The sequence below is a fragment of the Ahaetulla prasina genome, chromosome 1 (assembly GCF_028640845.1).
Source record: "Ahaetulla prasina isolate Xishuangbanna chromosome 1, ASM2864084v1, whole genome shotgun sequence".
Taxonomy (NCBI): domain Eukaryota; kingdom Metazoa; phylum Chordata; class Lepidosauria; order Squamata; family Colubridae; genus Ahaetulla; species Ahaetulla prasina.
This window is the reverse complement of record NC_080539.1, coordinates 4,643,878-4,671,853: the sequence shown is the minus strand read 5'-3', so window position 1 is coordinate 4,671,853 and position 27,976 is coordinate 4,643,878. Positions and strand designations below refer to the sequence as shown.

The window sequence follows — 27,976 nt, the reverse complement described above, 5'->3', positions numbered from 1 at the left end:
GACTGCCTGTATGACTGAGAACTGCTGTGGGTATGGGGCAGTGGTGGGTTTCAAATTTTGTTACTACCGGTTCTGTAGGTGTGGCTTGGTGGGCGTGGCACAGCTTCGTGGGTGTGGCTTGGTGGGCGTGGCAGGGGAAGGTTACTGCAAAATCCCCATTTCCTCCCAATAGCTGGGACTCGGGAGGCAAAGAATGGATGAGGGTGGGGCCAGTCAGAATTTTTACTACCGGTTCTGTGGGTGTGGCTTGGTGGGCGTGGCACAGCTTTGTGGGTGTGGCTTGGTGGGCGTGGCAGGGGAAGGTTACTGCAAAATCCCCATTTCCTCCCAATAGCTGGGACTCGGGAGGCAAAGAATGGATGGGGGTGGGGCCAGTCAGAATTTTTACTACCGGTTCTGTGGGTGTGGCTTGGTTGGGCGTGGCACAGCTTCGTGGGTGTGGCTTGGTGGGCGTGGCAGGGGAAGGTTACTGCAAAATCCCCATTTCCTCCCAATAGCTGGGACTCGGGAGGCAAAGAATGGATGGGGGTGGGGCCAGTCAGAATTTTTACTACCGGTTCTGTGGGTGTAGCTTGGTGGGCGTGGCACAGCTTGATGGGTGTGGCTTGGTGGGCGTGGCAGGGGAAGGATACTGCAAAATCCCCATTTCCTCCCAATCATCTGGGACTCGGGAGGTAAAGAATAGATGGGGGCGGGCCAGTCAGAATTTTTACTACCGGTTCTGTGGGTGTGGCTTGGTGGGCGTGGCACAGCTTTGTGGGTGTGGCTTGGTGGGCGTGGCAGGGGAAGGATACTGCAAAATCCCCATTTCCTCCCAATAGCTGGGACTCGGGAGGCAAAGAATGGATGGGGGTGGGGCCAGTCAGAATTTTTACTACCGGTTCTGTGGGTGTGGCTTGGTGGGCGTGGCACAGCTTTGTGGGTGTGGCTTGGTGGGCGTGGCAGGGGAAGGATACTGCAAAATTCCCATTTCCTCCCAATCATCTGGGACTCGGGAGGTAAAGAATAGATGGGGGTGGGGCCAGTCAGAATTTTTACTACCGGTTCTGTGGGTGTGGCTTGGTGGGCGTGGCACAGCTTTGTGGGTGTGGCTTGGTGGGCGTGGCAGGGGAAGGATACTGCAAAATCCCCATTTCCTCCCGATCAGCTGGGACTCGGGAGGCAGAGAATAGATGGGGCCAGTCAGAATTTTTACTACCGGTTCTTCAAACTGCTCAAAATTTCCGCTACCGGATCGCCGGAAGTGGTCAGAACCTGCTGGAAACCCACCTCTGGTATGGGCTGAAAAAGGCTGAAGGGCAATTTAAGGAGTCTCAGGTTCAAATTCTCCTTTGGTGGTGGGTTTCTTTGGCGCTCCCAGAAATACCTTGGAGGAGCAGAGGGGGTCAAGATCTGCAAGATGCTAACAGAACAGATGGGAGTTTCAATCATGACACAATCCTGCAGATTTTGACACCCCCACATCCCCCCCCACACCCCATAAATACCCCTTCTTTTCTCTCTTTCTCTCCTTTTTCTTTCTTTCCCTTCCTTCCTTTCATTTTTTCTTTCTCTCTCTCTCTCTCTTCTTTCTTTTCCTTCCTTCCTTTCTCTTTCTCTCTCTCTCTCATTTCTTTCTTTTCCTTCCTTCCTTCCCTCCTTTCTTTCTTTCTTTCCATCCTTCCTTCCTCTTTCTTTTTCGTTCCTTTTTCTTTCGTTCCTTTTCCTTCTTTTGTTCCTTTTCCTTCCTTCTCTCTCTCTCTCTCTCTCTTTTCTTTCTTTTCCTTCTTTTCCTTCCTTCCTTCTCTTTCTTTCTTTCTTTCTTTCCTCCTCCTCCTCCCTCCTTCTTTCCTTCCTTTTCCTTTTTCCTTCCTTTTCCTTCCTTCCTTTCTTTCTTTCTTTCTTTCTTTCTTTCTTTCTTTCTTTCTCTTTTCTTTCTTTTTCTCTTTTCTTTCTCCTTCACTTTTTCTCTCATTTCTTTCCTTCCTTTCTTTTTCCTCTCTTTTTTCTTTCTTTTCTTTCTTTTTTCTTCCTTCCTTCCTTTTTTCCTTTTTTCCTTTTTTTCTTTTTCTTTCACTTTATTTTTTATTTTTCCCTTTTTTCTCTTTCTCTCTATCTCTTTCTTTCCTCCCTCCCTCCCTCCCTCCCCTTATTTCCCAGTCTCTCTTGAATTTTTTGCAGCATTTTGGGGTGATTTTTTTTGCCCTTTATTAAGTGCTGTGCCGTAATACCACTTGTAAACCACACTTGGATCCATTAATAAGTGCCTCTCTCTAATTTTAGCACTGTTTTGTTTTCAGGTAGTAAATAAAAATTGAATTTAAATGCTTCTATTTTATACGTGCCTTTTTCTCCTTTCCTTTAGGTATCAGGGGTTGAGATTATCTTTGAGAGTTGGGAAAAGGATGAAGAAGGGTCTGTTTTAAATCCAAAAAATTTTAAATTCTAAGCATCTGGAGGAAGAATTGGCAAACACAAAGCAGAACAAAAAACCTGCTTAAAATCTAGAAAGTGGCTGCACAGTTGTGATCATTTTAGCTGGGAAAAGGGCCAGAGAATAATAAATTGGTAGCTGGTGTTTCTTTATTCAGAAGAGTAAAATAAAATGCAGTAGTTCTGGTAACTCTTTTCCAACTATTATTATTATTACAGCTAATAAAGTCTTTGACTTACGACCTTTTTGTGGAGTTTTGCCCCATTTTATGACTTTTCTTGCCACAGTTGTTAAGTGAATCACTACAGTTATTAAATTAGGAACATGGTTATTAAGTGAATCTCCCCTTTCCCCATTGACTTTGCTTGTCGGAAACCAGCTGGCAAAGGTTGTTAAGTTAGTCACACGGTTCTTAAGTGAATCCGGTTTCCCTCACTGACTTTGCTTGTCAGAAAATCTCCAAAGTGGGGGGGAGGAATCATGTGCCCCCCCCCACCGCCCCGGGACACTGCAACCATCATAAATACATGCCAGTTGCCAAGCCTCTGAATTTTAATCATGTGACCATGCTGCAATCATCATAAGTATGAAAAACAGCCATACGCCACTTTTTCTAGTTCTGTTGTAACTTCCAATGGTCACTAAATGAATGCTTGTAACTCAAGGGTATACATGTATAAATCTAGGGTTTTCCGCCCCCCCCCTTTCTCGTTGGCTGCTCGGTTCACAAGCAATAGAATAGAATAGAACAGAATAAGCATAGAAATAGAATAGAATAAAGAATGAATAGAATAGAATAGAATAGAATATAGAAGAAGAGAAGAGAAGAGAAGAGAAGAGAATAAACATAGAAATAGAATAGAATAAAGAATGAATAGAATAGAATAGAATAGAATAGAATAGAATAGAATAGAATAGAATAGAATAGAATAGAAGAATATAGAAGAATGGAAAAATAGAATAGAATAGAATAGAACAAGCATAGAAATAGAGTAGAATGAAGAGAAGAGAAGAGAAGAGAAGAGAAGAGAAGAGAATAAGCATAGAAATAGAATAGAATAAAGAATGAATAGAATAAAATAGAATAGAATAGAATAGAATAGAAGAATGAATAGACTAGAATAGAATGGAAAAATAGAATAGAATAGAATAGAACAAGCATAGAAATAGAGTAGAATGAAGAGAAGAGAGGAGAAGAGAAGAGAAGAGAAGAGCATAAGCATAGAAATAGAATAGAATAAAGAATGAATAGAATAGAATAGAATAGAAGAATATAGAAGAATAGAAAAATAGAATAGAATAGAATAGAATAGAACAAGGATAGAAATAGAATAGAATAAAGAATGAATAGAATAGAATAGAATAGAAGAATATAGAAGAAGAGAAGAGAAGAGAATAATAGAAGAGAAGAGAAGAGTAGAGTAGAGAATAAGCATAGAAATAGAATAGAATAAAGAATGAATAGAATAGAATAGAATAGAATAGAATAGAAGAATATAGAAGAAGAGAAGAGAAGAGAAGAGTAGAGAATAAGCATAGAAATAGAATAGAATAGAATAGAATAGAATAGAATAGAATAGAATAGAATAGAATAGAATAGAATAGAATAGAACTTTTTATTGGCCAAGTGTGATTGGACACACAAGGAATTGGTCTTGGTGCATATTCCTTATTCCATATTCAAGCCAAGCCTTTTGCTGAAATCAGCCAGGCGGCGTGGGAAGTGGGTTGGGATCACCCCAATGGGGTTTTGCACCCCTCTTTTTTAAAATAAATCAGCACAAAGTAATATTGTTCAGGGGTAGCTCCAGGCGCCCTCCCTCCCCATTCATTCCCATTTTACTTTGAGCCAAGCATCCTTCTCGGCTGAATTTCGATTCGGGGCTTCACCGCGCCGGTGGTTCGGCAGTGCAGCTCTTCTCTGATTCTTTTTATTTTTATTTTTTTAATTTCTTTTTATTTGGAGCATTGTCCTTTTTTTTCCATGTCAATCATATATAAGATAACTGATAAAAGTATAAACATAATTTGGATACATGAAAAAAGTCAGTAAAAAGGAATATTAGGACAGGGACGGTAGGCACGCAGGTGCGCTTATGCAGGCCCCTTGCAGACCTCTTAGGAATGGGGTGAGTAGCCAGTCTAAGTTTAAAGTTTTGGGGGTTTGGGGAAGAAACTACAGAGTCGGGTAGTGCATTCCAGGCATTGACCACTCTGTTACTGAAGTCGTATTTTCTGCAGTCAAGTTTGGAGCGGTTTACCTTGAGTTTGTATCTATTGTGTGTTCGTGTATTGTTGTGGTTGAAGCTGAAGTAGTCATTGACAGGTAGGGCATTGCAATAGATAATTGTATGTACTACGCTTAGGTCAGTGGTGGGATTCAAGTAATTTAACAACCGGTTCTCTCCCCTAATGATTTCTTCCAACAACCAGTTCACCAAACTGCTCAGAAAGTTAACAACCGGTTCTCCCGAAGTGGTGCGAACTGGCTGAATCCCACTACTGGCTTAGGTCAGACTGAAGTCGGCGAAGTTCTAAGTTGTCTAAGCCCAAAATTTGGAGTCTGGTGGCATAAGGTATTTTATTGCGAGCAGAGGAGTGGAGGACTCTTCTCATGAAATATCTCTGGACTCTCTCGATTGTATTTATGTCGGATACGCAGTGCGGGTTCCAGACCGATGAGCTGTATTCCTGGCCTGTTTAGGATTCAAGCCATGTTTGGTGGTTGAATCGCCATGTCAGGCAGGTCAAGAAACACATCTGGCTCCGGAGTCCGGCGGATCTGAGGCGGTATTATGCGATCTCTCGGGGTTTTGCTGGGCTGCGCCAAAGAATGCAGTGGAGCCCCGTAAGATGCCGAAATTGAGACGTAGAGGGGTCAACCGTAAACCGCCCTGAGTCCTTCGGGAGAACGGCGGTATAGAAATTGGATTATAAATTTAAAAAAAACCCGATCCTGCCTTGTGGAAACTACATGTTTTATGATGGGGGAGGGGTTGGGACTCCAGATTTTCTGTCCCCCCCACTTAAATCGGAGGGAGAAAGAGAGAAATTGTGGCCAGAGAAATAGGAAGAGAGTCAACCCCCGAACGTGCTTTGAATGTCAGTGGCAACATGGAGGATGTATCCTTCTGGATAATGGCCCTCCTGTTTCCAGCAAGGAGACTCAGTCTGCAGGGTGGGGGGCTCCTGGGTGTTTTGTCTGCACCACAACCCTGCAAGGTAGGACAGGATGAGGGATAAGGGTGGGTGGGTGCTCTGAGATTCCTGCTGTCTGGTCCACTGATTGTAAAGCATGCTGCCTGGGGAATTCTGGGAGCTGAAGTCCTTCCATTTAAAGCAGGCTGGCTGGGGGATTCTGGGAGTGGAAGTTCACCCCTCTTAAAGCAGGCTGGCTGGGGAATTCTGGGAGTGGAAGTCCTCCCCTCTTAAAGCATGCTGACTGGGGAATTCTGGGAGTGGAAGTCCTCCCCTCTTAAAGCATGCTGACTGGGGAATTCTGGGAGTGGAAGTCCTCCCCTCTTAAAGCATGCTGGCTGGGGAATTCTGGGAGTGGAAGTCCACCCCTCTTAAAGCAGGCTGGCTGCGGGATTCTGGGAATGGAAGTCCTCCCCTCTTAAAGCAGGCTGGCTGGGGGATTCTGGGAGTGGAAGTCCACCCCTCTTAAAGCAGGCTGGCTGGGGGATTCTGGGAGTAGAAGTCCACCCATCTTAAAGCACACTGGCTGGGGATTCTGGGAGTGGAAGTCCACCCCTCTTAAAGCATGCTGACTGGGGAATTCTGGGTGGAAGTCCCCTCTTAAAGCAGGCTGGCTGGGGATTCTGGGAGGAAGTCACCCTCTTAAAGCAGGCTGGCTGGGGGATTCTGGGAGTGGAAGTCCTCCCCTCTTAAAGCAGGCTGGCTGGGGAATTCTGGGAGTGGAAGTCCTCCCCTCTTAAAGCATGCTGGCTGGGGAATTCTGGGAGTGGAAGCCCTCCCCTCTTAAAGCAGGCAGGCTGGGGAATTCTGGGAGTGGAAGTCTCAGATCGTTGTACAGATACGACTGCATATCTTCTGATCTATCTAACATGATAATAAAGTTTGCAGGTGATACCACCCTACTGGGTCTTATCACACGAGGAGACGAATTAGCATACAGGGAAGGAGTCCAGAAGTTATGCCCATGGTGCTCAGAAAACAACCTGCATCTAAACACCAGCGAGATCAAGGAGATGGTGCTAGATGTCCGGAAGCAGAGAGAGGAACCTGCCCCACTCTATATCAAGGGTGGGGGGTCGTGTGGAGAGGGTCTCCTCTTTCAAATTCCTGGGAGTTCACCTTAGCCAAGATCTCACCTGGAAAAACAACTCCTTCCAGGTGGTCAGTGTTGTGACCCAGGCCCAGATAATTATTACCAGACACAATCAGTCCTAAACAAACATATTTTATTAGAACAGCTGAGAATTACTTCATTCTCAGCTTAGTCCAAATTAATTCCAAAACAAAGAAAAAGTCCTTTGGTCTAATCACAAACCTTTGTCTTCTTTGGCACCCCGCCAAAGGCTTTTCTTGGCAAGAACCCCAGGAAGTTCAGAAACAGGAGATGCCGACAAAAAACAACAAATAGCAACATTGCTTTCCTACAAAAAACCCAAGAGCCTTTGCTGCTCTTTTAAGACTTCTGGGAGGGGCCAATCATTTCCTGGCCTTACTCCTGAGTCGTCCCTTTTGCTTCAGCTGCTCTTGCCTTCTGGCAGCTCTTTGTATGCGTGCACTAGGAACAGGCTCCTCCTGTTCCTCTACCTCTCTGCTGTCCGGCTCTGGAGGCTCCGGTGTCTGCACATCATTCCCAGATGGCCCTGACTCCTTCTCTGCCTCTGACACAGAGCCCTCATCTGGGCCTTCCCCTGACTCCAGGACTGACCCATTGTCCTCCCCAGCCCCCTCACTGTCCGACTCCGCTACCAGTTCCGCAGGCTGCTGGCGGATCACAACATTCAGGAAGGCTCAACAGAGACTCCATTTCCTTAAGATCTTGCGGAAAAATCAGGTGGAACAACAACGGACGATTTCCTTCTACCGGTCTATGATAGAAAGCATCCTCCTCATATATTGTGTTATGATATGTTATGCTGGCTTGACAGCCGCAGACAGAAAGGCATGACAGAGGATGTGTCGTGTCCCACTCCTCCTCTGACGGCCGGGTCTGGAAAGTCTGTATCAAGCGTGGCCACGAAGCCTCTGCAGCTTTGCCAAAGTCCTGTCAGAGTTCTCAGGGCAGGCAGGAATCCAAGGTGTGACTTCAGCAACCAGATTAGACTTTGCCTGACTCAAGGAATGCCAGAAAGCAGATCCTTTATATAGGCCATGGGGTGTGGCTCCATGACTCAGCACTTATCCAGGCCTGCTCCTCCCTTCCTTTTGCTGACGTCGCCTCTCCATTCTCCGGAAGCGGGGATCTGTCCACCCTCCAGCTGCCGGCAATTCTAGCTCGTGGCTGGCTTCATGCTCACACACTGTGGAGGGGAGGTTTATTTGCTCAGTTTGTCCAGGCATGGTGCCAGGACTGGGGGCTGGAGGCATGCCAGGCCATTCGTCTTCATTATCCGTCTCTGGCTGAGATAACAGGAGATGAGAGGGGCCCAGCTGCGGAGAGGGGGGCGGCCGAGGCACAACAGGATGATGAGGACAGCACAAAAAATCATGGGCTGCCTCCTGGCCGCTTCAGCCTGGAATTAAGGAGAAACTTCCTAACAGGGAGGACAATTTAACCAGTGGAACTGCTTGCCTCCAGAAGTTGTGAATGCTCCAACACTTGAGGTTTTTAAGAAGAGACTGGACAGCCGTTTGTCTGAAAGAGTCGAGGGCAGTGATGGCTAACCTTTTTGCCATCACGTGCCAAAAGCAGGGGAGCGCCGGGGGGGGTCACGTGCGTGTGTGCATGCCAACACCCATAATTCTATGCGCCCCACCCCCCACGCATGCGCACACGACCCCCACACGCTCCCACGCTTTTGGCACGCAATGGCCCGGTGGGCCCCGTAGGGCTGTTTTTTGCTCTTCCCAGGCTCCAGAGCCTTTCTAGGAGCCTGGGGAGGGCAAAAACAGCCTTCCCCACCCCACCGGAGGCCAGAAACGGCCCGTTTGCTGACTTCCGGTGGGCCCAGAAGGCCCGAAAATCATGCAGGCCGGAGCTGAGCTTGCGTGCCCACCGATATGGCTCCGCATACCACCTGTGGCACGCGTGGCATAGGTTTGCCATCACGGGTGTAGGGTTTTCTGCCTGAGCAGGGGGTTGGACTAGAAGACCTCCAAGGTCCCTTCCGACTCTGTTATCCTGAATCTGAGCGATCCCTTGACAGCGTCTCTTGGCCTGTGTTCTTTCCCACCCATTATTACCTAAATAAAGCGAACAGAAAAGGTTGCAAAACCCACAGTTCCAAGGAGATATATATATATATATATATATATATATATATATATATATATATATATATATATATATATATATCTTTGGTTATTCGGGTTTTCTCCTGTGTAAAATTGGAAGTGTCTTGGCGACGTTTCGACGAAGTCTCATTCGTCATCTTCAGGCTTCAGCCGTGCTTCTGGGAGCAATGTGTGATCGCAGCTGTTTCTTCCTTTCCCAGAAGCACGAAGCTGAAGCCTGAAGATGACGAATGAGACTTCGTCGAAACGTCGCCAAGACACTTCCAATTTTACGCAGGAGAAAACCCGAATAACCAAAGATCTACATACAAACACCCGCGAAAACCTCAGAAAACATATATATATATATATATATATATATATATATATATATATATATATATATATATATATATATATATATATATATATATATATATATATGTAGGTCTTTGGTTATTGGGGTTTTCTCCCGCGTAAAATTGGAAGTGTCTTGGCGACGTTTCGACGAAGTCTCATTCGTCATCTTCAGGCTTCAGCTTTGTTCTTCTGGGAGCAATGTGATTGCAGCTGTTTCTTCCTTTTAACTGCTAGTGGGGTTTGAACTGATTGGGTGGGAGCTTGGCTGTGCTCTGATTGGATGGAGGATTTTGTGCTCTGATTGGCTGGGGTGTCCTGTTTGGGTGGGGTTTTGGTTGTGCTCAGATTAGTCTGAGTTGCAGGGGGATTTGAGCTGGTGAGCTGCATTTCTGTTGTTTGGCTTCGTGTTTGTGGTCGTGCTACATCTTCATAGTGGGTGTCTGTCTGCTGTATGTATGGATTGGAGGGGTTTGAAATGGCTAATTTTGCAGCTGCGGTCTGGCTTCTGGTCCTTGGTCGTGCTTCCTGATCAGTGTGGGTTTGGGTCTGCTTTCTGGGTGGATGTGTGGTGGTGACATCCTGTGTGGACCTCGTGAGTGTGGGTCTGGTGTCATTCCTCGTGTTAGGGACTCGTTTGTCAATAAGGGCGGGTTTCCAAATGGCTGGTAGGCGGGAGGTATCATCTCGTTTGTTCATGCTGTGTGGGCATTTTTCTATCTCGATGGCTTCTCTATATATGTATATATATATGTTTTCTGAGGTTTTCGCGGGTGTTTGTATGTAGGTCTTTGGTTATTCGAGTTTTCTCCCGTGTAAAATTGGAAGTTAAAAAGGAAGAAACAGCTGCAATCACACATTGCTCCCAGAAGCACGAAGCTGAAGCCTGAAGATGACGAATGAGACTTCGTCGAAACGTCGCCAAGACACTTCCAATTTTACACGGGATATATATATATATATATTCTCCAAATGTTTGGCTAGACATTTTATTTTTTATTTTATTTATTTTGTCACATAGTATATATAAGCATAAGTATGAAATAACTATACAATATATACAATATATATAAGTATGAGTATGTAATAACTATGTTAATTGAATATAACGAAAGGGAATATTAGGACAGGAACGGTAGGCACTCTTGTGCTCTTATGCACGCCCCTCTTGGAAATGGGTGAGGTCAATAGTAGACAGTTTTTGGTTGAAGCTTTGGGGATTTTGGGAAGAGACCACAGAGTCAGGTAGTGCATTCCAGGCATTAACAACTCTGTTTCTGAAGTCATATTTTCTGCAATCAAGATTGGAGCGGTTCACATTAAGCTTAAATCTATTGTGTGCTCGTGTATTGTTGCAATTGAAGCTGAAGTAGTCTTCGACAGGAAGGACATTGTAATAGATGATTCTATGAGTTAAACTCAGGTCATGTCGAAGGTGGCGGAGTTCTAACTTTTTTTAAACATCTCCCAGCTTCTGTTTAAACGCTCTTCCCAAAAGCTCTGGCTGCCAGAGGACCGGAGTAAATGATGGCATTTGCCTTTGTTGGGACCCGAGTGACCCCTTTCCCTTCCTTCACTTGTTCATTTATTCCTGCAGGCACTTCATTCCCACCCACCCCCTCCCCAACCCACCCCCCTCCCGGCCATTATAAATCGCTTCCTGGAGTCCTTCACCAGGAAAGTCACTGTCAGCTGCCTGAGATGGTTTATAGCCAAGACCATAAGCATCAATTTAAGAGAAGGTCACCTTTTATTCTACTTTCTAATCTCCCAGGCATGGAGCTTGGGGGGGATGGGGATGTGGATGTTGGGGGGGGGAGAGAAAGCGTCACTTCCCTTGGCGGTACTTTACAGGCTCCTGAGGAGCTGTACGGAGTTTGTCGAGGAGGTTGTTGTTCCCACGACATCCATCCAACACCTTCTTTGGGGAAGATTTATGTCCTGTGGGCTCCTGGGTGGTCTCTGAGCTTGGTTGTTGTTGTCTTGCAAGAGGTTTCGTTACCCAGCTAGGTAACATCATCAGTGCAGTGGGGTTTGTGGAAAGGAGGAGGAGGAGGAGGAGGAGAAAGGGGAAGAGAAGGAGGACTGTGGGGGTCCTCAGTGCTCTCTGAGTCTGGTTGCTTTGTTGCGGACGTTTCATGACCCAACTAGGTAAGATCATTAGTGCAAGAAGGGAATGGGATTTGCAGAGAGGAGAAGGAAAAGGAGAATGACATTCTGTGGGGTCCTTGGTGCTCTCTAGCTGGTTTTCATTACCCAACTAGATAGCATCATCAGTGTTAGAAGAGAGTGGGATTTGCAGAGTGGAGAGGGGGAGGAGGAGGAGAAGGAGGAGGGGGAGGAGGAGGAGGAGGAGGAGGAGGAGGAGGAGGAGGAGGAGGAGGAGGAGGAGGAGGAGGAGGAGGAGGAAAGCGACTGCAGGGTCCTTGGTGTTCTCTGAGCTTCCTTGTTTTCTTGCAGACATTTCATGACCAAACTAGGGAACATCATCTGGGCAGGGGGTTGGACTAGAAGGCCTCCAAGGTCCCTTCCAACTCTGTTGTTATATTATATTATCAGTGCTAGAAGGGAGGGGGGTTTATGAAGAGGAGGAGGAGGAGGAGGAGGAGGAGGGGTGTGTACCATATTTACCCTTCTGGATTTTTGCAAGGATCTTACGTAGTGGCAACTGGGATCCAATGCTATAGAGCAGTAACGGCGAATCTTTTTGGCACCGAGTGCCGAAAAGGTTGCGCGGAAATGTCACGCGCCCCTGTGTCAGGGCTGCACTCCGGAAAAGCCGAACTTATGGGTTCTAGCACACATACGCACCTGGTGATCAGCTGGCCGGCGCATATGCACTGGCTGTTTTCCAGCACTGCCCTGCATGCGAAGCGATTGTGCTCCAGAAAACCTGAACTGGTTTCCGGCACTGCCCCGCGCACAAATTGATCGCGCTCCGGAAAAGCCAAACTTCTGGGTTCTGGCGTGCATGCGCCCCTGACAATCAGCTGGCTGGCGCGCATGCGCACACTGGTTCTCGGCACTGCCGCAGGCGCAAAGGACAGCTGATCATCACATGCTCATGTGCGCCAGAAACCCGGAAGACAATCAGGCAAGGCCAGGCGTGCCGGGCGACATGGCTTCGCGTGCCACTTAGGACATGCGTGCCGTAGGTTCACCATCACGGCTATAGAAAATGGCAGAAGGGCATTTCTGATGAGAAGATGAGAAAATGAAAAGGGAGGGAGGGAAGGAGGGAGGGAGGAAGGAAGGAAGGAAGGAAGGAAGGAAGGAAGGAAGGAAGGAAGGAAGGAAGGAGGAAGAAGGAAGGAGGAGGAGGAAGGGAAGGAAGGAAGGAAGGAAGGAAGGAAGGAAGGAGGGAAGGAAGGAAGGGAGGAAGGAAGGGAAGGAAGGGAGGGAGGGAAGGAAGGAAGGGAGGGAGGAAGGAAGGCAGGGAGGGAGGAAGGGAGGGAGGGAAGGAAGGAAGGAAGGAAGGTGGTAGAGAAAGAAGGAAGGAAGGAAGGAAGGTGGGATGGAAGGAAGGGAGGAAGGAAGGTGGTAGAGAAAGAAGGAAGGAAGGAAGGTGGGAGGGAAGGGAGGAGGAGGAAGGAAGGCAGGAAGCTGAGAGGAAGGAAGGAGGAAGGGAGAGAAGAAGGGAGGAGGAGGAGGAGGAGGAGGAGGAGGAGGAGGAAGGAAGGAAGGAAGGTGGTAGAGAAAGAAGGAAGGAAGGAAGGAAGGAAGGTGGGAGGGAAGGGAGGAAGGGAGAGAGGGAAGGAAGGAAGGTGAGAAGGAAGGAAAGGAGGAAGGGAGGGAGGGAAGGAAGATGGGAAGGAAGGAAGGAAGGAAGGAAGGAAGGAAGGAAGGAAGGAAGGAAGGAAGGAAGGAAAGCTAACTGCACATTTTAAAAGGATCTTTGTTCCTTTAATTTACTCTGGAGTTTTCTAGATGTCAGTGGAATCCCAAAGTCCATAATCTCTGTGATTTAGAAATAATTTATGACTTTTTCGTTCTTTCTTAAGTAAGTGGAGGAAATATAATATTTGGAGGAAATATAATACAGACAGATTCCGCTTCTCCTTCACCTAGCAGGAAAGCTTGGTCATTTGGGGCTGTAAGTAAAACGGGGCATTTTCACGTTAAACTCTGGAACTGCAAAATGACAAAGGAAGATTTCTTTCTAACAAGAGTCTCTGGTTTAGAGGCCGAATGTGCACATCTGCCTTTCTCAATCTTGGCACATTTAGGGTGGAGTCGATTTCAGCTCCTCCATCTATCTCACAGCATGCTGGCTGGGGAATTCTGGGAGTAGAAATTAAATAGTTTCTGCTATAATATCAATTTGGTGATATGCTGACCTGCCTCATAATAATAACAACAGGATTCCTACCATAATAGATGATAATTTTGTATCTTAAAGCATGCTGGCTGGGGAATTCTGGGAGTTAAATCCACTCCAGAGATATTAAGACAATAGAAAAAAAAGTCAAACTGACAGTCACAACTGTGCAGTCCAGTAGCCCAGAGGTCCATATGTGAGATGCGTGACAAGGAAGGAGGAAGGAAAAAGGAAGGAAGGTATAAGAAAAAGGAGGAAGGGAGGCAAAGGGAAATAGGAAGGGAGGGAGGGAGGAAGGGAGGAAGGGTGATATAAGAAAAAAAAGGAAGGAATGCAAAGGAAAGTAAAAAGGAGGGGGGGAGGGAAAGGAAAAAAGGAAGGAAGGAAAAAGGAAGGGAAAGGAGAAAGAAGGAGAAAGGAAGGGGAAGGAAGGAAGATATAAGAAAAAAAAGGAAGGAACGCAAAGGAAATTGAAAGGGGAGGGAAGGAAAGGAAAGAAGGAAGGAAGGAAGGAAGGAAAATATAAGAAAAAGAAGGAATCCAAAGGAAAGTAAAAGGAACAGAGGAGAGAGGGAAGGAAGGAAGGTGAGAAGGAAGGAAAGGAGGAAGGGAGGGAGGAAAGGAAGGAAGGAAGGAAGATGAGAAGGAAGGAAGGAAGGAAGGAAGGAAGGAAGGAAGGAAGGAAGGAAGGAAGGAAGGAAAGCTAACTGCACATTTTAAAAGGATCTTTGTTCCTTTAATTTACTCCGGAGTTTTCTAGATGTCAGTGGAATCCCAAAGTCCATAATCTCTGTGATTTAGAAATAATTTATGACTTTTTCGTTCTTTCTTAAGTAAGTGGAGGAAATATAATATTTGGAGGAAATATAACACAGACAGATTCCGCTTCTCCTTCACCTAGCAGGAAAGCTTGGTCATTTGGGGCTGTAAGTAAAACGGGGCATTTTCACGTTAAACTCTGGAACTGCAAAATGACAAAGGAAGATTTCTTTCTAACAAGAGTCTCTGGTTTAGAGGCCGAATGTGCACATCTGCCTTTCTCAATCTTGGCACATTTAGGGTGGAGTCGATTTCAGCTCCTCCATCTATCTCACAGCATGCTGGCTGGGGAATTCTGGGAGTAGAAATTAAATAGTTTCTGCTATAATATCAATTTGGTGATATGCTGACCTGCCTCATAATAATAACAACAGGATTCCTACCATAATAGATGATAATTTTGTATCTTAAAGCATGCTGGCTGGGGAATTCTGGGAGTTAAATCCACTCCAGAGATATTAAGACAATAGAAAAAAAAGTCAAACTGACAGTCACAACTGTGCAGTCCAGTAGCCCAGAGGTCCATATGTGAGATGCGTGACAAGGAAGGGAGGAAAGGAAAAAAGGAAGGAAGGTATAAGAAAAAAGGAGGAAGGGAGGCAAAGGGAAATAGGAAGGGAGGGAGGGAGGAAGGGAGGAAGGGTGATATAAGAAAAAAAAGGAAGGAATGCAAAGGAAAGTAAAAAGGAAGGGGGGAGGGAAAGGAAAAAAGGAAGGAAGGAAAAAGGAAGGGATAGGAGAAAGAAGGAGAAAGGAAGGGGAAGGAAGGAAGATATAAGAAAAAAAAGAAAGGAATGCAAAGGAAAGTGAAAGGGAGGAAGGAAAGGAAAGAAGGAAGGAAGGAAGGAAGGAAAATATAAGAAAAAAAAGAAGGAATCCAAAGGAAAGTAAAAGGAACAGAGGAGAGAGGAAGGAAAAGGAAAAAGGAAGGGATAGGAGGAAGGAAGGGGAAGGAAGGAAGATATAAGAAAAAAGAGGAAGGAAGGCAAAGGAAAGTAAAAAGGAAGGAAGGAAGGAAGGAGGCAGGTGGGAAGGAAGGAAAAAAGGAAGGAAGGAAGATATAAGAAAAAAGAGGAAGGAAGGCAAAGGAAAGTAAAAAGGAAGGAAGGAAGGAAGGAGGCAGTGGGAAGGAAGGAAAAAAGGGAAGGAAGGAAGATAGGAGAAAAGGAGGAACGAAGGGAAAGGAAAAAGGAAGGAAGGAAGGAAAGAAGGAAAGAGGGAGGAAAGAAGGAAGGGCCACTTTTTTCCTACACAGGAAACATATGTCCAACTCTTGTCCAAGACATAAAACAGGCTTCCCGTGCTGTGGAAATGCAACAAAACCAAGTTTATCCTAAGCAAACATAACTCCCCCAAGCTCAGAGAGCACCAAGGACCCTACAATTCTTCTTCTTCTTCTTCTTCTTCTTCTTCTTCTTCTTCTTCTTCTTCTTCTTCTTCTTCTTCTTCTTCTTCTTCTTCTTCTTCTTCTTCTTCTTCTTCTTCTCCTCCTCCTCCTCCTCCTCCTCCTCCTCCTCCTCCTCCTCCTCCTCTTCCTCTTCCTCTTCTTCCTCCTCCTCCTCCTCTTTCTTCTTCTTCCTCCTCCTCCTCTTCCCTTTTTCTCCAATTTTTCTTCTTCCTCCTCCTCCTGCTCCTTCTTCACAATCCCCACTCTTTTCTAACCCATTCCCAGCATTGATGATGTTCCCTAGTTGGGTCATGAAACGTCTGCAAGAAAACAACCAAGCTCGGAGAGTACCAATGACCCTACAATAATTCCTCCAATTCTTCTCCTCCCCTTCCTTCTCCTCCTCCTCCTCCTCCTCCTCCTCCTCCTCCTCCTCCTCCTCCTCCTCCTCCTCCTCCCCCTTCTAGCACTGATGATGATACCTAGTTGCGTCATGAAACATTTGCAGTAAAAAAAAAACACACAACTCAGAGAGCACCCAGCACCCCACAATTGTCGTTCTCTCCACCAACCCCACTCACTTCCAGCATTGATGGTGTTCCCTAGTTGGGTCATGAAATGTCTGCTAGCAAACCACCCCGAAGCTCGAAGCGCACCGAGGTCCCCACAGTTCAACCCTGAGCTGCGAAAGAAAATCCCTTTTTATTGAAACTTCCCATCGTCCTCCGACAATGCCTGGCTCCACCGCTGAGCCAACCAAATGGCAAGCAACACAAGCAACTGGCGTGCCTGGAATTCGGAGAAGGTCCTGACCTTAAAATCTGCAAGAAAGGAGAATTTTCAATCTTCGGAGAGCCGTCTCCCTCTGCCAGAGCCTGGAGCGATGCTATTAAAAGAGACGCTGACCCTCAATCCTCTTCTGGCCACACCAAAGCCCTCCAGCTCAATGTGACCAATGACATTTCCCACCCTGTGAGACAGGAACCCATGAGAATCGCAACTCAAAATTGTGAAAGTACTTTGTCACCAGACCAAAAAAAACAACAACCAACCCACCCAAATACTCAAAAACTGGAAATTCCTCCCAGAAATTCTCATTCCTCACCCTTCCGTCCTGCTGGGGAGGGGGCTCAAGCAGGGGCTGCCCCAGAGAGGAGGGGGTCAAGCTGTTTTCCAAAGCCCCTGAAGGCCAGACAAGGAACAATGGATGGAAATTGAACAAGGAGAGATTCAACCTGGAAATAAGGAGGAATTTCCTGACAGTGAGAACAATCAACCCATGGAACAGATGTTGCCTTCGGAAGTTGTGGGAGCTTCATCCCTGGAGGCTTTCAAGAGACTGGGCTGCCATCTGTCAGAAATGGTGCAGAAATGCTGCTTGGGTGGGGGAGGGGGGGTTGGACTGGATGACCTCCAAAGTCCCTTCCAACTCTGTTATTCTGTCATTATTCTGTTATTCAGAAATTGTGGGAGCTCCATCACCGGAGGCTTTGAAGAAGAGACTGGGCTGCCATCTGTCAGAAATGGTGCAGGGTCTCCTGCTTGGGTGAGGGAGGCGGGGTTGGACTGGATGACCTCCAAGGTCCCTTCCAACTCTGTTAATCTGTTATTATTCTGTTAATTCTGGTCTCTGTTAATGTGTTAATCTGTTAAAAATACAAACGCATGAATTTCCCCACGTATGTTACGCTTTGAGATGTTAATTCTTTCTCCTCTTTCTCCTTCTCTTCCCAGTATTCATCATGGGGTTCGGCCTCCTGGTGTATCCGTTCGGATTCGGCTCTTTGGCCGTCAGGACGCATTGCGAGGATTCGAGCATTTATTACGCCGGGAGTTGCCAGCTGGGCTGGGGTTACATGTTGGCCATCGTCGGGGTGATGCTTTCTGTCTTCTTGCCCTTTTTTGCAAAATATGCACCGAAAGACCATCCTTATCCCACTCCGATTCCTACCATTTTGTAATATTTCGCAATCCAATGTTCTGGTCGGAAATTTCCGAGCGCTTCCTTGGAGCTTTGAGTCAAAAAACAAGAAGAAGAAGAAGAAGAAGGAGTAACAGCGACAGAGTTGGAAGGGACCTCGGAGGTCATCTAGTCCAACCCCCTGCTCACGCAGGAGACCTGTGCAAGGGATTCGAGCTGCCAACCTTTCTGATCGACAAGCTCAGCGTCTTAGCCACTGAGCCGCCTAGCCAGTATTTTTAAGTCGCTCCAAGTAAACCCAAAAATACATCGGCGATCAGCTCTCGGATTCTGCAATAAGATCGCCCAGTTTTGGATTCAGTTGCCTCAAACTTTTTTCGCGTTGAATGCCGAACGCTTCCGAAAAGAACGAAATCCGGTTTTATCTTCAAAATATCTACCTCCCTGTTTCTTTGCCAACTCAAATCTTCTTCTTTTTTTCCCTTTTTTTAAAGGCTTCCGAATTGGGTTTTTTATATCTTTTAACGGTTGAATATCTGAACATGTTTGGTTTTTTTTTAATTGAACCAGCTTGTTTTAAAACCGAGAGCCACATTTTTATTTTTTATTTTTGCAAATTACTGTTGCCCGGATAAATAACAGCATCCTTGCTGGCTCAACGTATTTTTGCAAGGATTAAGCCAAGGAACTATTTTTTTTGGGAATTGCTATGATGGCTTTGTTCAGACAACAGGATAAGACAAAGGCTGGATCCCTGCAGACTGTTAAACTACACCTGACACTGCACAGTTTTACCCTTGTTGGTTGTGTGAATCCAATATCCAATGTGGGATACGTATGGATTTAAGGGCCTACTCAGTGGCAAATAAAGGATTGTCTCGCTCTCTTTCTCTCTCTTTTTCTTTCTCTTTCTCTCGTTCTCTCTTTCTCTGTCTTTCTCTCTGTCTCTCTCTTACTTCCTTTCTTTCTTTCTTTCTTTCTTTCTTTCTTTCTTTCTTTCTTTCTTTCTTTCTTTCTCTCTTTCTCTTTCTCCTTTTCTCTCTCTTTCTCTCTCTCTCTTTCTTTCTCTTTCTTTCTTTCTTTCTCTTTCTCTGTCTTTCTGTCTTACTTCCTCTCTTTCTTTCTTACTTTTTCTTTCTCCTTTTCTCTCTCTTTCTTTCTCTGTCTCTTTCTCTCTGTCTTCCCAAAGGTGTTTTTTGTTTTTTTTCAAGAGGCAACTGGATTTTCTTGTTTTTCTCTGAAGACGTTTCGCTTCTCATCCCAGAAGCTTCTTCAGCTCTGACCTGGATGGTGGGGTTTGGCTGAATGAAATCCTTCCGTTCCCCACCATCATCCAGTCAGAGCTGAAGAAGCTTCTTGGATGAGAAGCAAAACGTCTTCAGAGAAAAAAACCAGAAAGTCCAGTTGCCTCTTGAAAAAGCACCTTTGGGACAACCATGACCTGGATGATTGAGAATCTCTATAGACACTTCTCTTCCTCCCTCCCTCCTTCCCTCTCTCTCTCTTTCTCCCTCCCTTCCTCTCTCTCTCTCCCTCTCTTCCTCCCTCTCTCCCCCCTTCTCTTCCCCAGATGCACCCCCATTTTTTCCTTTGTTAAATCAGTTGTGCCAGTACTGAAAAGAACATTCTTTTCCAATAGTCCAAAGTAATTTGTTAAATTTTAATGTTAAAAGTTTTTACGGCTATGTCGATTGAGAAACCTGTGGCTTTTGTTTAGAGGTTTTAAGAGAAGCGAGCAAGATTCGCAGCAAGGTTTCATTTAGTGTTTTTCAAACTTGGAAACTGTTAAGCTGGGTGCACTATTCCCAGAAGTCCACTCATCGTAAAGCAGGCTATCTGGGGAATTCTGGGAGTTGAAGTCCCCTCGTTTTCAAGTTGCCAAGATTGGTGGTGTGTGTGTGTGTGTGTGAAACCACTACTTGAAAGAATCTTTCCTCAGTCGGGGATACTGAATGTGGGTCTGGATTTCACACTTTTGACGGTATTTAGAGGCCTCTTCTTTTAAAAAAACCTCAAAGGAATTTAGAGGAAGTGACAGCCACAAAATAAAAATATTTACCCAAGGTAAATACGATGCACTGTTAAAGACTAAGGAAGGTTAAAATGAAAAGTGGTTTAAGAGTTGTGTCAGGAACCGGACAGGGGAAAAAGAGATTATTTCACAAATTGGGATACTTGGGGTAAACCCCTGGAGAGCCCACTGGGGAAGCTGAAGAGGGCCTTTTTAAGATGCTCTGGTCTTGAATTGTTACGAGTTTTAAATGCAAATAGCAAGATATTGAATTGGATTTAGCATCAGAGCGGCAACCAATAGGCAGATCTTTTAGCTGGAAATAATAATTGGAGTAACATTCATGTAGCAGCCTACCTACAGAATAACAGAGCTGGAAGGGACCTTGGAGGTCATCTAGTCCAACCCCTTGCTTGAGCAGGAGACCCTTGCTGACACTCTCCAGTCTATCTATGCAACCCTGCTTGAGTTGGAAGGGATCTTGGAGGTCTTCTAGTCCAACCCTCAGCTTAAGCAGGAGATCCTATACCATGTCAGACAAATAGCTGTCCAATCTCTTTTTAAAAACCTCAAGTATGTACACTGCGTATGTACACTGAGAGTATATGCACCAAGACAAATTCCTTGTGTGTCCAATCACACTTGGCCAATAAAACATTCTATTCTATTCTAAGTAGATGGAGCACCCACAACGTCTGGTGGCATTCTGTTCCACTGGTTAACTGTTCTCACCGTCCTGAAATTTCTCCTTAGTTCCAGGTTGTTTGTCTCCTTGATTAATTTCCATCTTTTGCTTCTCGTTCTGCCTTCAGGTGCTTTGGAGAAAAGGTTTACCCCCTTCTTCTTTGTGGCAGCCCCTCAAATATGGGAAAATGCTATCATGTCTCCCCTAGTTCTTTCCATTAAACTTGTTGTTAGTCGCGAAGTCGTGTCCAACCCATCGCGACTCCATGGACAATGTTCCTCCAGGCCTTCCTGTCCTCTACCGTCCTCTGGAGTCCATTGAAGCTCCCGCCGACTGCTTCAGTGACTCCATCCAGCCACCTCGTTCTCTGTCGTCCCCTTCTTCTTTTGCCCTCAGTCTTTCCCAGCATTCGGCTCTTCTCCAGGGAGTCCTTCCTTCTCATTAGGTGGCCAAAGTATCTGAGTTTCCTCTTCAGGATCTGGCCTTCTAAAGAGCAGTCAGGGTTGATCTCCTCTAGGACTGACCGGTTGGATGGCCTTGCAGTCCAAGGGACTCGCAGGAGTCTTCTCCAGCACCAGAGTTCAAAGGCCTCCATTCTTTGACGCTCAGCCTTCCTTATGGTCCAACCTTCACAGCCATACATTGCAACTGAGAAAACTATGGCCTTGACTATGCGCACTTTTGTTGGCAGGGTGATGTCTCTGCTTTTTAGAACGCTTTCATTATAGACATATCCAATTCCTGCAACCATTTTTCATACGTTTTAACCTCATCCCCTAATCATCTTTGTTGCTCTTCTCTGCACTCTTTCTAGAGTCTCAACAAAACCAGAAGTAAACATTAATTTTCTGCAAAAATATCATAAATTGTGGTCACATGGGTGTAGATGATGTACACGGCCATTCCATTTAATTGTTTAAACCTGTTATGTTTTCCCCAACCTAAAGCCACTTGGATGAATTGGATCTACAGTTCCCAGAATTCTCTAATCGGCATGTTAGTAAGACAGCTAGCTGAGAGTTCTGGGAATCGTAGTCCAAACATACTGTATCTGGAGGGACTCAGACTGAAGACTGGAATAAATAAAAAAATTCTGTGTTTGCTGCACCATTGAATGGGCATAACAACTGTAACACTAGGTCATATTTCAGTGGAAAAAAATGCCATTTAATCCAAGGCATTTGAAGAGGACATCAAGTTGTGTTTTTTTAAATTTGCATTTATATCCCGCCCTTCTCCGAAGACTCAGGGCAGCTTACACTATGTTAGCAATAGTCTTCATCCTATTTGTATATTTATATACAAAGTCAACTTATTGCCCCCAACAATCTGGGTCCTCATTTTACCTACCTTATAAAGGATGGAAAGCTGAGTCAACCTTGGGCCTGGTGGGACTAGAACCTGCAGTAATTTAAAAAAGGTCAGAATATACTTAATTTTATTTCACCTTAGAGAAGAAACTTCATTTATCTGCTAAATAACTGGAAACGGAGCCCGTAAAAACAAAACAATGCAATCTTTTACGGCTTTCTTTAAGCAATAATTATTCACTTTTATTTATTTAGACTAAAGAAAACCTGGACTCGCTCTTAGCCTTCCACATATTGGAAGAGTATGCCAGTCTGTTATTAAGACTATGTATCTTAGCATATGCAATTTTCAGGACTAAAGCCGTTAAAAATACATGCAGAAATTGCCAGAAGCCGTTTGGAGATCACAAGCATGTCAGTCTAAAATGCAGAGACCAGGGCAAAGCTTTGTTAGAGAATTGTACTGATGCGCTTGGTCACAGCGCCAGCACAATTATTGGTGTCACAACACAGCATGTCTGTTCAGCCTCTGCTGCATCATGTAATTCAGGTAAAAATAGGATTGCATTTCGTGTGTGTGTGTGTGTACGGGTTGGGGGGGGGTAGCCAAGATTTGGTCTTTATCACTGCAAAATGCACCAATCTTGGTTTTGATTGAATTAACTCAATTTATGGCAGCAAACATGTATCCTTAAACTGGTTAGCTTCACAGTGTGTGCTAAATTGCACAAATATACACAACTTGTAGGGAAGAATTAAGGTGAGCTTGATGGAGTTATTCAGGGACAGTTCCTAGGCAAAAAGGAACAATTTTTCTTTTTAAGCCCAGAGAAAAGAGATAAACATTCAGAAGTGGATTTAAATAGACACCTCCCTGATTCACTGGAATACAGGTAGTCCTCGATTTACAACGTCAATTCAGCCCAACATTTTTTGTTGCTAAGCGGGACAGTTATTAGGTGCATTTCGACCCATTTTACAACCTTTCTTGCCCCAGTTGTTAAGTGAATCACGGCGGTTGATAAGCGAGTAACACGGCCGTTTGGTGAATCTGGCTTAACCATTGACTTGGCTTGTCTGAAGGTCGAGAAAGGGGGATCGCGTGCAGTGTGACCCCTCAACCGTCATAACTGTGAGTCAGCTGCCAAGCAGCTGAATTTTGATCACGTGACCATGGAGATTCTGCAGCGGTCGTTAAGGGTGACAAACGGTCGCTTTTTTCCAACCCCGTTTTTAACTTTGGACGGTCACTAAACAAATCGTTGCAAGTTGAGGTCTACCTGTATGTAAGCACTTTTGGGTTTTTAAAGCTCGATGCCCAGGGTAGCGTAGCTTCTAAATTTGATATAAATGACAGATGTTGGCCAGAATTATAAATGACTGGAGCATTTTTTTGGGAAACGGCTCTTTTAGAAGGCAAGGAATATTGGAAAAGCAAAATGATGAGGATGACGAGGAACTGAGGAAGGTCGGAAAAGGTGAAATAAAGGAATTAATTGCAGAATGCTTTCTTTCTTAACCAACCTGTGCCTTTTTAAAGCTAATCACGTATTACATCAGTAGCGAACATTTAGTCGAAAGCTTCATCAGCCAGTGAAACTGTACAGTGTTGTTAAAAATGTCTTTGTATTCCTCTCTACGTGTCACGTTTCTAAAAACAAAACAAAAAAAAACAACAGTTTCTGTAATGTTTACAATTGTTCACTTCAGTGTTTCACTAGAAAAGTGATTTGTCCGTATGCATGAGATACGTCCGTTTTTTTTCATTCTCTTTTTCTTCCGGAAATCGGAAAAAAATCAAGTTTGGTGAGTGGATTTTGGTGCCGTGTAATGAAAGTTTTCTTCGGAACGCTCCGAAAGTTTTAAAGAATTCCCATAAAGATGCTGTGGCCGCGACCCCCTTTTTCGTATTTATGACAGTTTCTAGAACTCTGGATGCAATCCTGACGTCGAAAGTGCTTCCGTCTCTCGCACCTCTGGAAATTTATATCGGGAAATGTAGATCGATGCTTCCATTTTGTATTTTTTTTAACGTTCTTTTGAAAATCCTTTTTTTAAGCAACGAAAAAAGAAGCAGGTACAGTTTGTTTAAAACCAGTCGAAACATCAGGAACGGTCACTTCGAAGTGGATTCTGCAGGTCTTTCCTGCGTGGGTAGATTAAAAAAATGGACATTTTTTCCCCTCCCTTGTAAAAAAAAATGCATGAAATCAGTTGTGTACTTGTGGGGTTGGTTTGTTTTTTCAAAAAATGTGTATTTTGGGTGTAAAAATCCTCTTTTTCTAAAAGAATGGAGAAAGGTAACCTTTGCATCCAGACCTTTTTCTTGTGATTGTCACCAAAACAGCCTCGATGTTTTAAAAAAAAATATATACAGTTGGGTCAGGAAGCCCAGCTGTCGAGCAGGCTTCCTGTCTCCAGATGTTCAAAGCCATGCGCAGAGTTGCGCCTGCTCATACCTCAATGGATCCCTTTTCGTAATTCTCAAGTGGCGTGGGTGCAACAACAGGTAGTCTTTGACTTACGACCACAGTTGAGCCCAACGTTTAAACAAGACCTTGGTTAAATGAGTTTGGCCCTGTTTGATGACCTTTCTTGAGACAGTTGTTAATTGAACCATTGCAGTTATTCAGTTAAAGATTGGACAGTCATTTCCCTAAAATGGTCTACGGTCTGCTGCTTGAGCAGGGGGCTGGACTAGAAGACCTCCAAGGTCCCTTCAACTCTACTCTACTCTACTCTTACTTACTCTTACTCTTAGTCTCCTCTCCTATTCAAAATCTATTCCATTTAATTCTAATTCTGCCCTGCCCTGCCCTATCCTATCCTATCCTATCCTATCCTATCCTATCCTATCCGAAATCTATTCCATTCCATTCCTATTCCTATTCCTATTCCTATTCTTATTCTAGCCTAGCCTAGCCTAGCCTAGCCTATTCAATTCTAATTCTAATTCTAATTCTAATTCTAATTCTAATTCTAATTCTATCCTATTCCTATTCCTATTCCTATTCCTATTCCTACTCCTATTCTACTCTATTCTATTCATGTTTGTTAAGTGAATCTGGTTTCCCCATTTACTTTGCTTGTCCGAAGGTCGTAAACTGGGATCCCCCAACCGTCATAAGGATGAATCCGTTGCCAAGCATCCAGATTTCGATTGTGTGGCCATGAGGAAGCCACAACAGTTCCAAGTGTGAAAAAATGGCCATAAGTCACTTTTTTCAGGGCTGTGGTAACTATGGTCCCTAAACGAACTGTTATAGGTCAAGGACTACCTGCCCCGGGGTTGTGACTAACACAAATGCTTCCCTGATATCTAAGCCCATCCGATCCTGATGGAACTCGGATCTTTGGTTGAAGGAAATGTAAGTTTGCGGTAAAAGTTGCACGTAAACTGGATCGTATAAAATTGCTCATACTGAGGAATTTTAAGAAATCTTACCATTTCGAATGTGCATAATATCATTTTTTTCCTTTTTTTTTTTTTTTAAAAAAAGCAAAAATTACTGGTTCAGGTTCAAGTCGTCTAAAGCAGGGGTCTCCATCCCTGGCAACTCTAAGCCTGGAGGACTTCAACTCCCAGAATACCCCAGCCAGCAAAGCTTAAAGTTGGCAAGGTTGGGGACCCCTGGTCTAAAGATATAAATATATATAAATATAAAAAAAGATGTAAATAATTTTACGTGTAACAAAAAGCTGTATTTTCCATGACTGTGGTTTCTGTATTTTTGTCACGGTGCCTCCTGTTTTTAAAATATTAACCACCCCCCTGTGTTTGTTGAACGGCTATTTCCCGTGGCTTAAAACCTGACTTTTCTGATAGGCCAAGACGGTATGATAATAAAGCAACTAATTGTCAGCAAAACTGGCTGTCGTTTTTCTGTTATCCGAGCAAAATCTCCTATTCAATTTCTGCAAGATGAAAGAGAATGGCTAATCATATTGAATTATTATTGATTTGGGCAGTGCTTAATTCATTGGAGAGAACAGCGGGAGTCCTTTTTGTTACGATCGCTTTGAACTAAGCAGCCACACGCACACAGAATCTAAATAAGGCAGCCCCTTTATATTAAATTGAATTCTTGGTAGAAGTGATAGGAAAGAGCAAGCTAGCAATTTTATTTTACAAAAGACCACGCCAAAGGAGGAAAGTATGAAATGCTGCTGTGATAACCTATATATTATTCCAGTAACTCTCTTAACAACCCTTGGGTTTTCTTGATAATTGCCAGCTGTTTCCAGTAGTAAAATTGCAATATGTGGTATGTGATTTTATAACTTCATTTGGACTGTTAATTGCAGTGACCATATGTCCTTTATTATGAAGGATAGTCCTTTAGTTCAGAAAAGCTGTCCTTTAGATTTATTTATTCCCCAAAACCTCACTTTTGTCCTTTATTTTAGTGGTTTAACTTTCACCATATGATTAGCACAGGTAGTAGTCCTTGACTTAGGGCCACAATTGAGCCCAGAATCTATATTGCTAAGTGAGAAATTTGTTAAGTGAGTTTTGCTCTGTTTTACAACCTTACTTGCCAAAGTGGTTAAGTTACTAACACGTTGATCAGGGAATCTGGCTTCCCCATTGACTTTGCTTGCCAGAAGGTCACAAAAGATGGTCACATGACTCTGCAACCGTCATAAATATGGGGCAGTTGTCAGGCATCCGAATGTAAAACACGTGACCATGGGGATGCTGCAACGGTCATAAGTATGAAAAATGGTCGTACAAGTCATTTTTTTCACTGCCATTGTAACTTTAATGGTCACTAAGCGAACTGTTGTAAGTCGAGGACTATCTGTGTTATTTAATGGAAAGCCCTTTCACATTTGTGGAAAAAAGCAATTTTTTTTTTGTAACTTAAAAAAAAGAAGAACATGAACCTTGCACAAGACATTTACTGCATTCCCTTCACAGGTAGTCCTCACTTAATGACTGGTTGCTTAGTGACCATTTGTACGATGGACATCTCCAGAGTTACAGGTAGTCCTCAAATTATGACCATAATTTGAGCCCAAAATTTTATGTTACTAAGCGAGACAGTTGTTAAATGAGTTGTGCCAAGTTTTACAAGCTTTCTATCCACTGTTGTTAAGTGAACCACTGCAGTTGTAAAGTGAGCAACACGGTTGTTGTGTGAATCTGGCTTGCCCATTGACTTGGCTTGTCAGAAGGTCACAAAAGTGGATCACATGACCCCAGGACACTGCAACCGTCATAAATATGAGTCAGTTGCCAAGTGGCTTAACTTTGATCACGTGACTCTGGGGATGCTGCAATGGTCGTTAAGTGTGAAAAATGGTCATAAGTCACTTTTTTTCAATGCCATGTAACTGTGAACAGTCACTGAATGGACTGTTGTAAGTCAAGGACTACCTGTACTTATGATCCGGTTCTGGAATTCCAATGGCAAGACACATACACATGCAGTCACTTGTTGCGTTTTGGGTGTTTGGCAACTGGTTCACCTATACAACCATTTGCAGCGTCCCGCAGTCGCGACCACACGGTTTGTTGTGTTTTGCCAACTTCCCCCATTTACTTCCAGTTCCTGACAAAAACTCCCTTTGAAGAAAATGGATTTGCTTAAGGACCACACCAAAAAATGGTCATAAAATCAGGCAGGTGGCAATCTGCTTAACGACTGGCACGATTTATATCTGTGTAATTGTGGACTCAATTACAGTCATAAATCGAGGACTAACTGTATGCATTTGCTAGTAGTTGACAGAACGGTCAATAATCTGTGTATTTATTCAGCATTGGTTTACAGTTGTCCCATAGCGAAAAAGAATGAAGTTGTTATATTCTTAGAAATCATAATTCCATTCATTTCTAGTGTGAATGGAACCCCAAAATTGAATGAACCTTTCAACATCTGGAGAGGTTGGATAGGACCCCTAAACAGCCCAGGGATGCCCAAATAGAGTTAGTCCTCGACTTACAACAGTTCATTTAATGACCGTTCAAAGTTACAGTGCCAAAGTGCCTTATGGCCGTTTTGCACACGACCGTTCCATTATCCCCATGGACATGTGATCAAAATTCGGATGCTTGGCAACTGGTTCTTATTTATGACGGTTGCGATGTCCTGGGGGTCACGTGATCAGGTTTTGCGAACAAGCAAAATCAATGGGGAATCCAGATTCATTTAACAACCGTGTTACTCACTTAACAACCACAGTGATTCACTTATCTGTAGTAAGAAAGGTAAAATTGAGCAAAACTCACTTAAGAAATGTCTCACTTTGCAACTTAAATTGAGGGCTCAATTCTCGTTGCAGGTCAAGGACTACCTGTATGAGCAGAGCTCACAGAATGACGTTTTTTTTCTGTTGGGTTA

The 27,976-nt window shown here is 44.3% G+C and overlaps 1 protein-coding gene across 2 annotated transcripts in view; it reads left to right on the top strand.

Moving 5' to 3' along the window:
• The window catches only part of LHFPL7 (LHFPL tetraspan subfamily member 7), a 108,843-nt gene extending 89,974 nt beyond the window's left edge, over positions 1 to 18,869 (top strand). Inside the window, exon 3 of one of the 2 annotated variants that reach the window (XM_058164049.1) lies at positions 17,437 to 18,869. In XM_058164049.1, coding sequence (XP_058020032.1) covers positions 17,437 to 17,663 — 227 coding nt within the window. In that variant the 3' untranslated portion in view covers positions 17,664 to 18,869. Of the gene's footprint in view, positions 1 to 2,344; positions 2,455 to 17,436 lie in introns of those variants that run through there. The other variant, XM_058164050.1, reaches the window with a different exon arrangement.
• Positions 18,870 to 27,976: the final 9,107 nt, after the last annotated feature.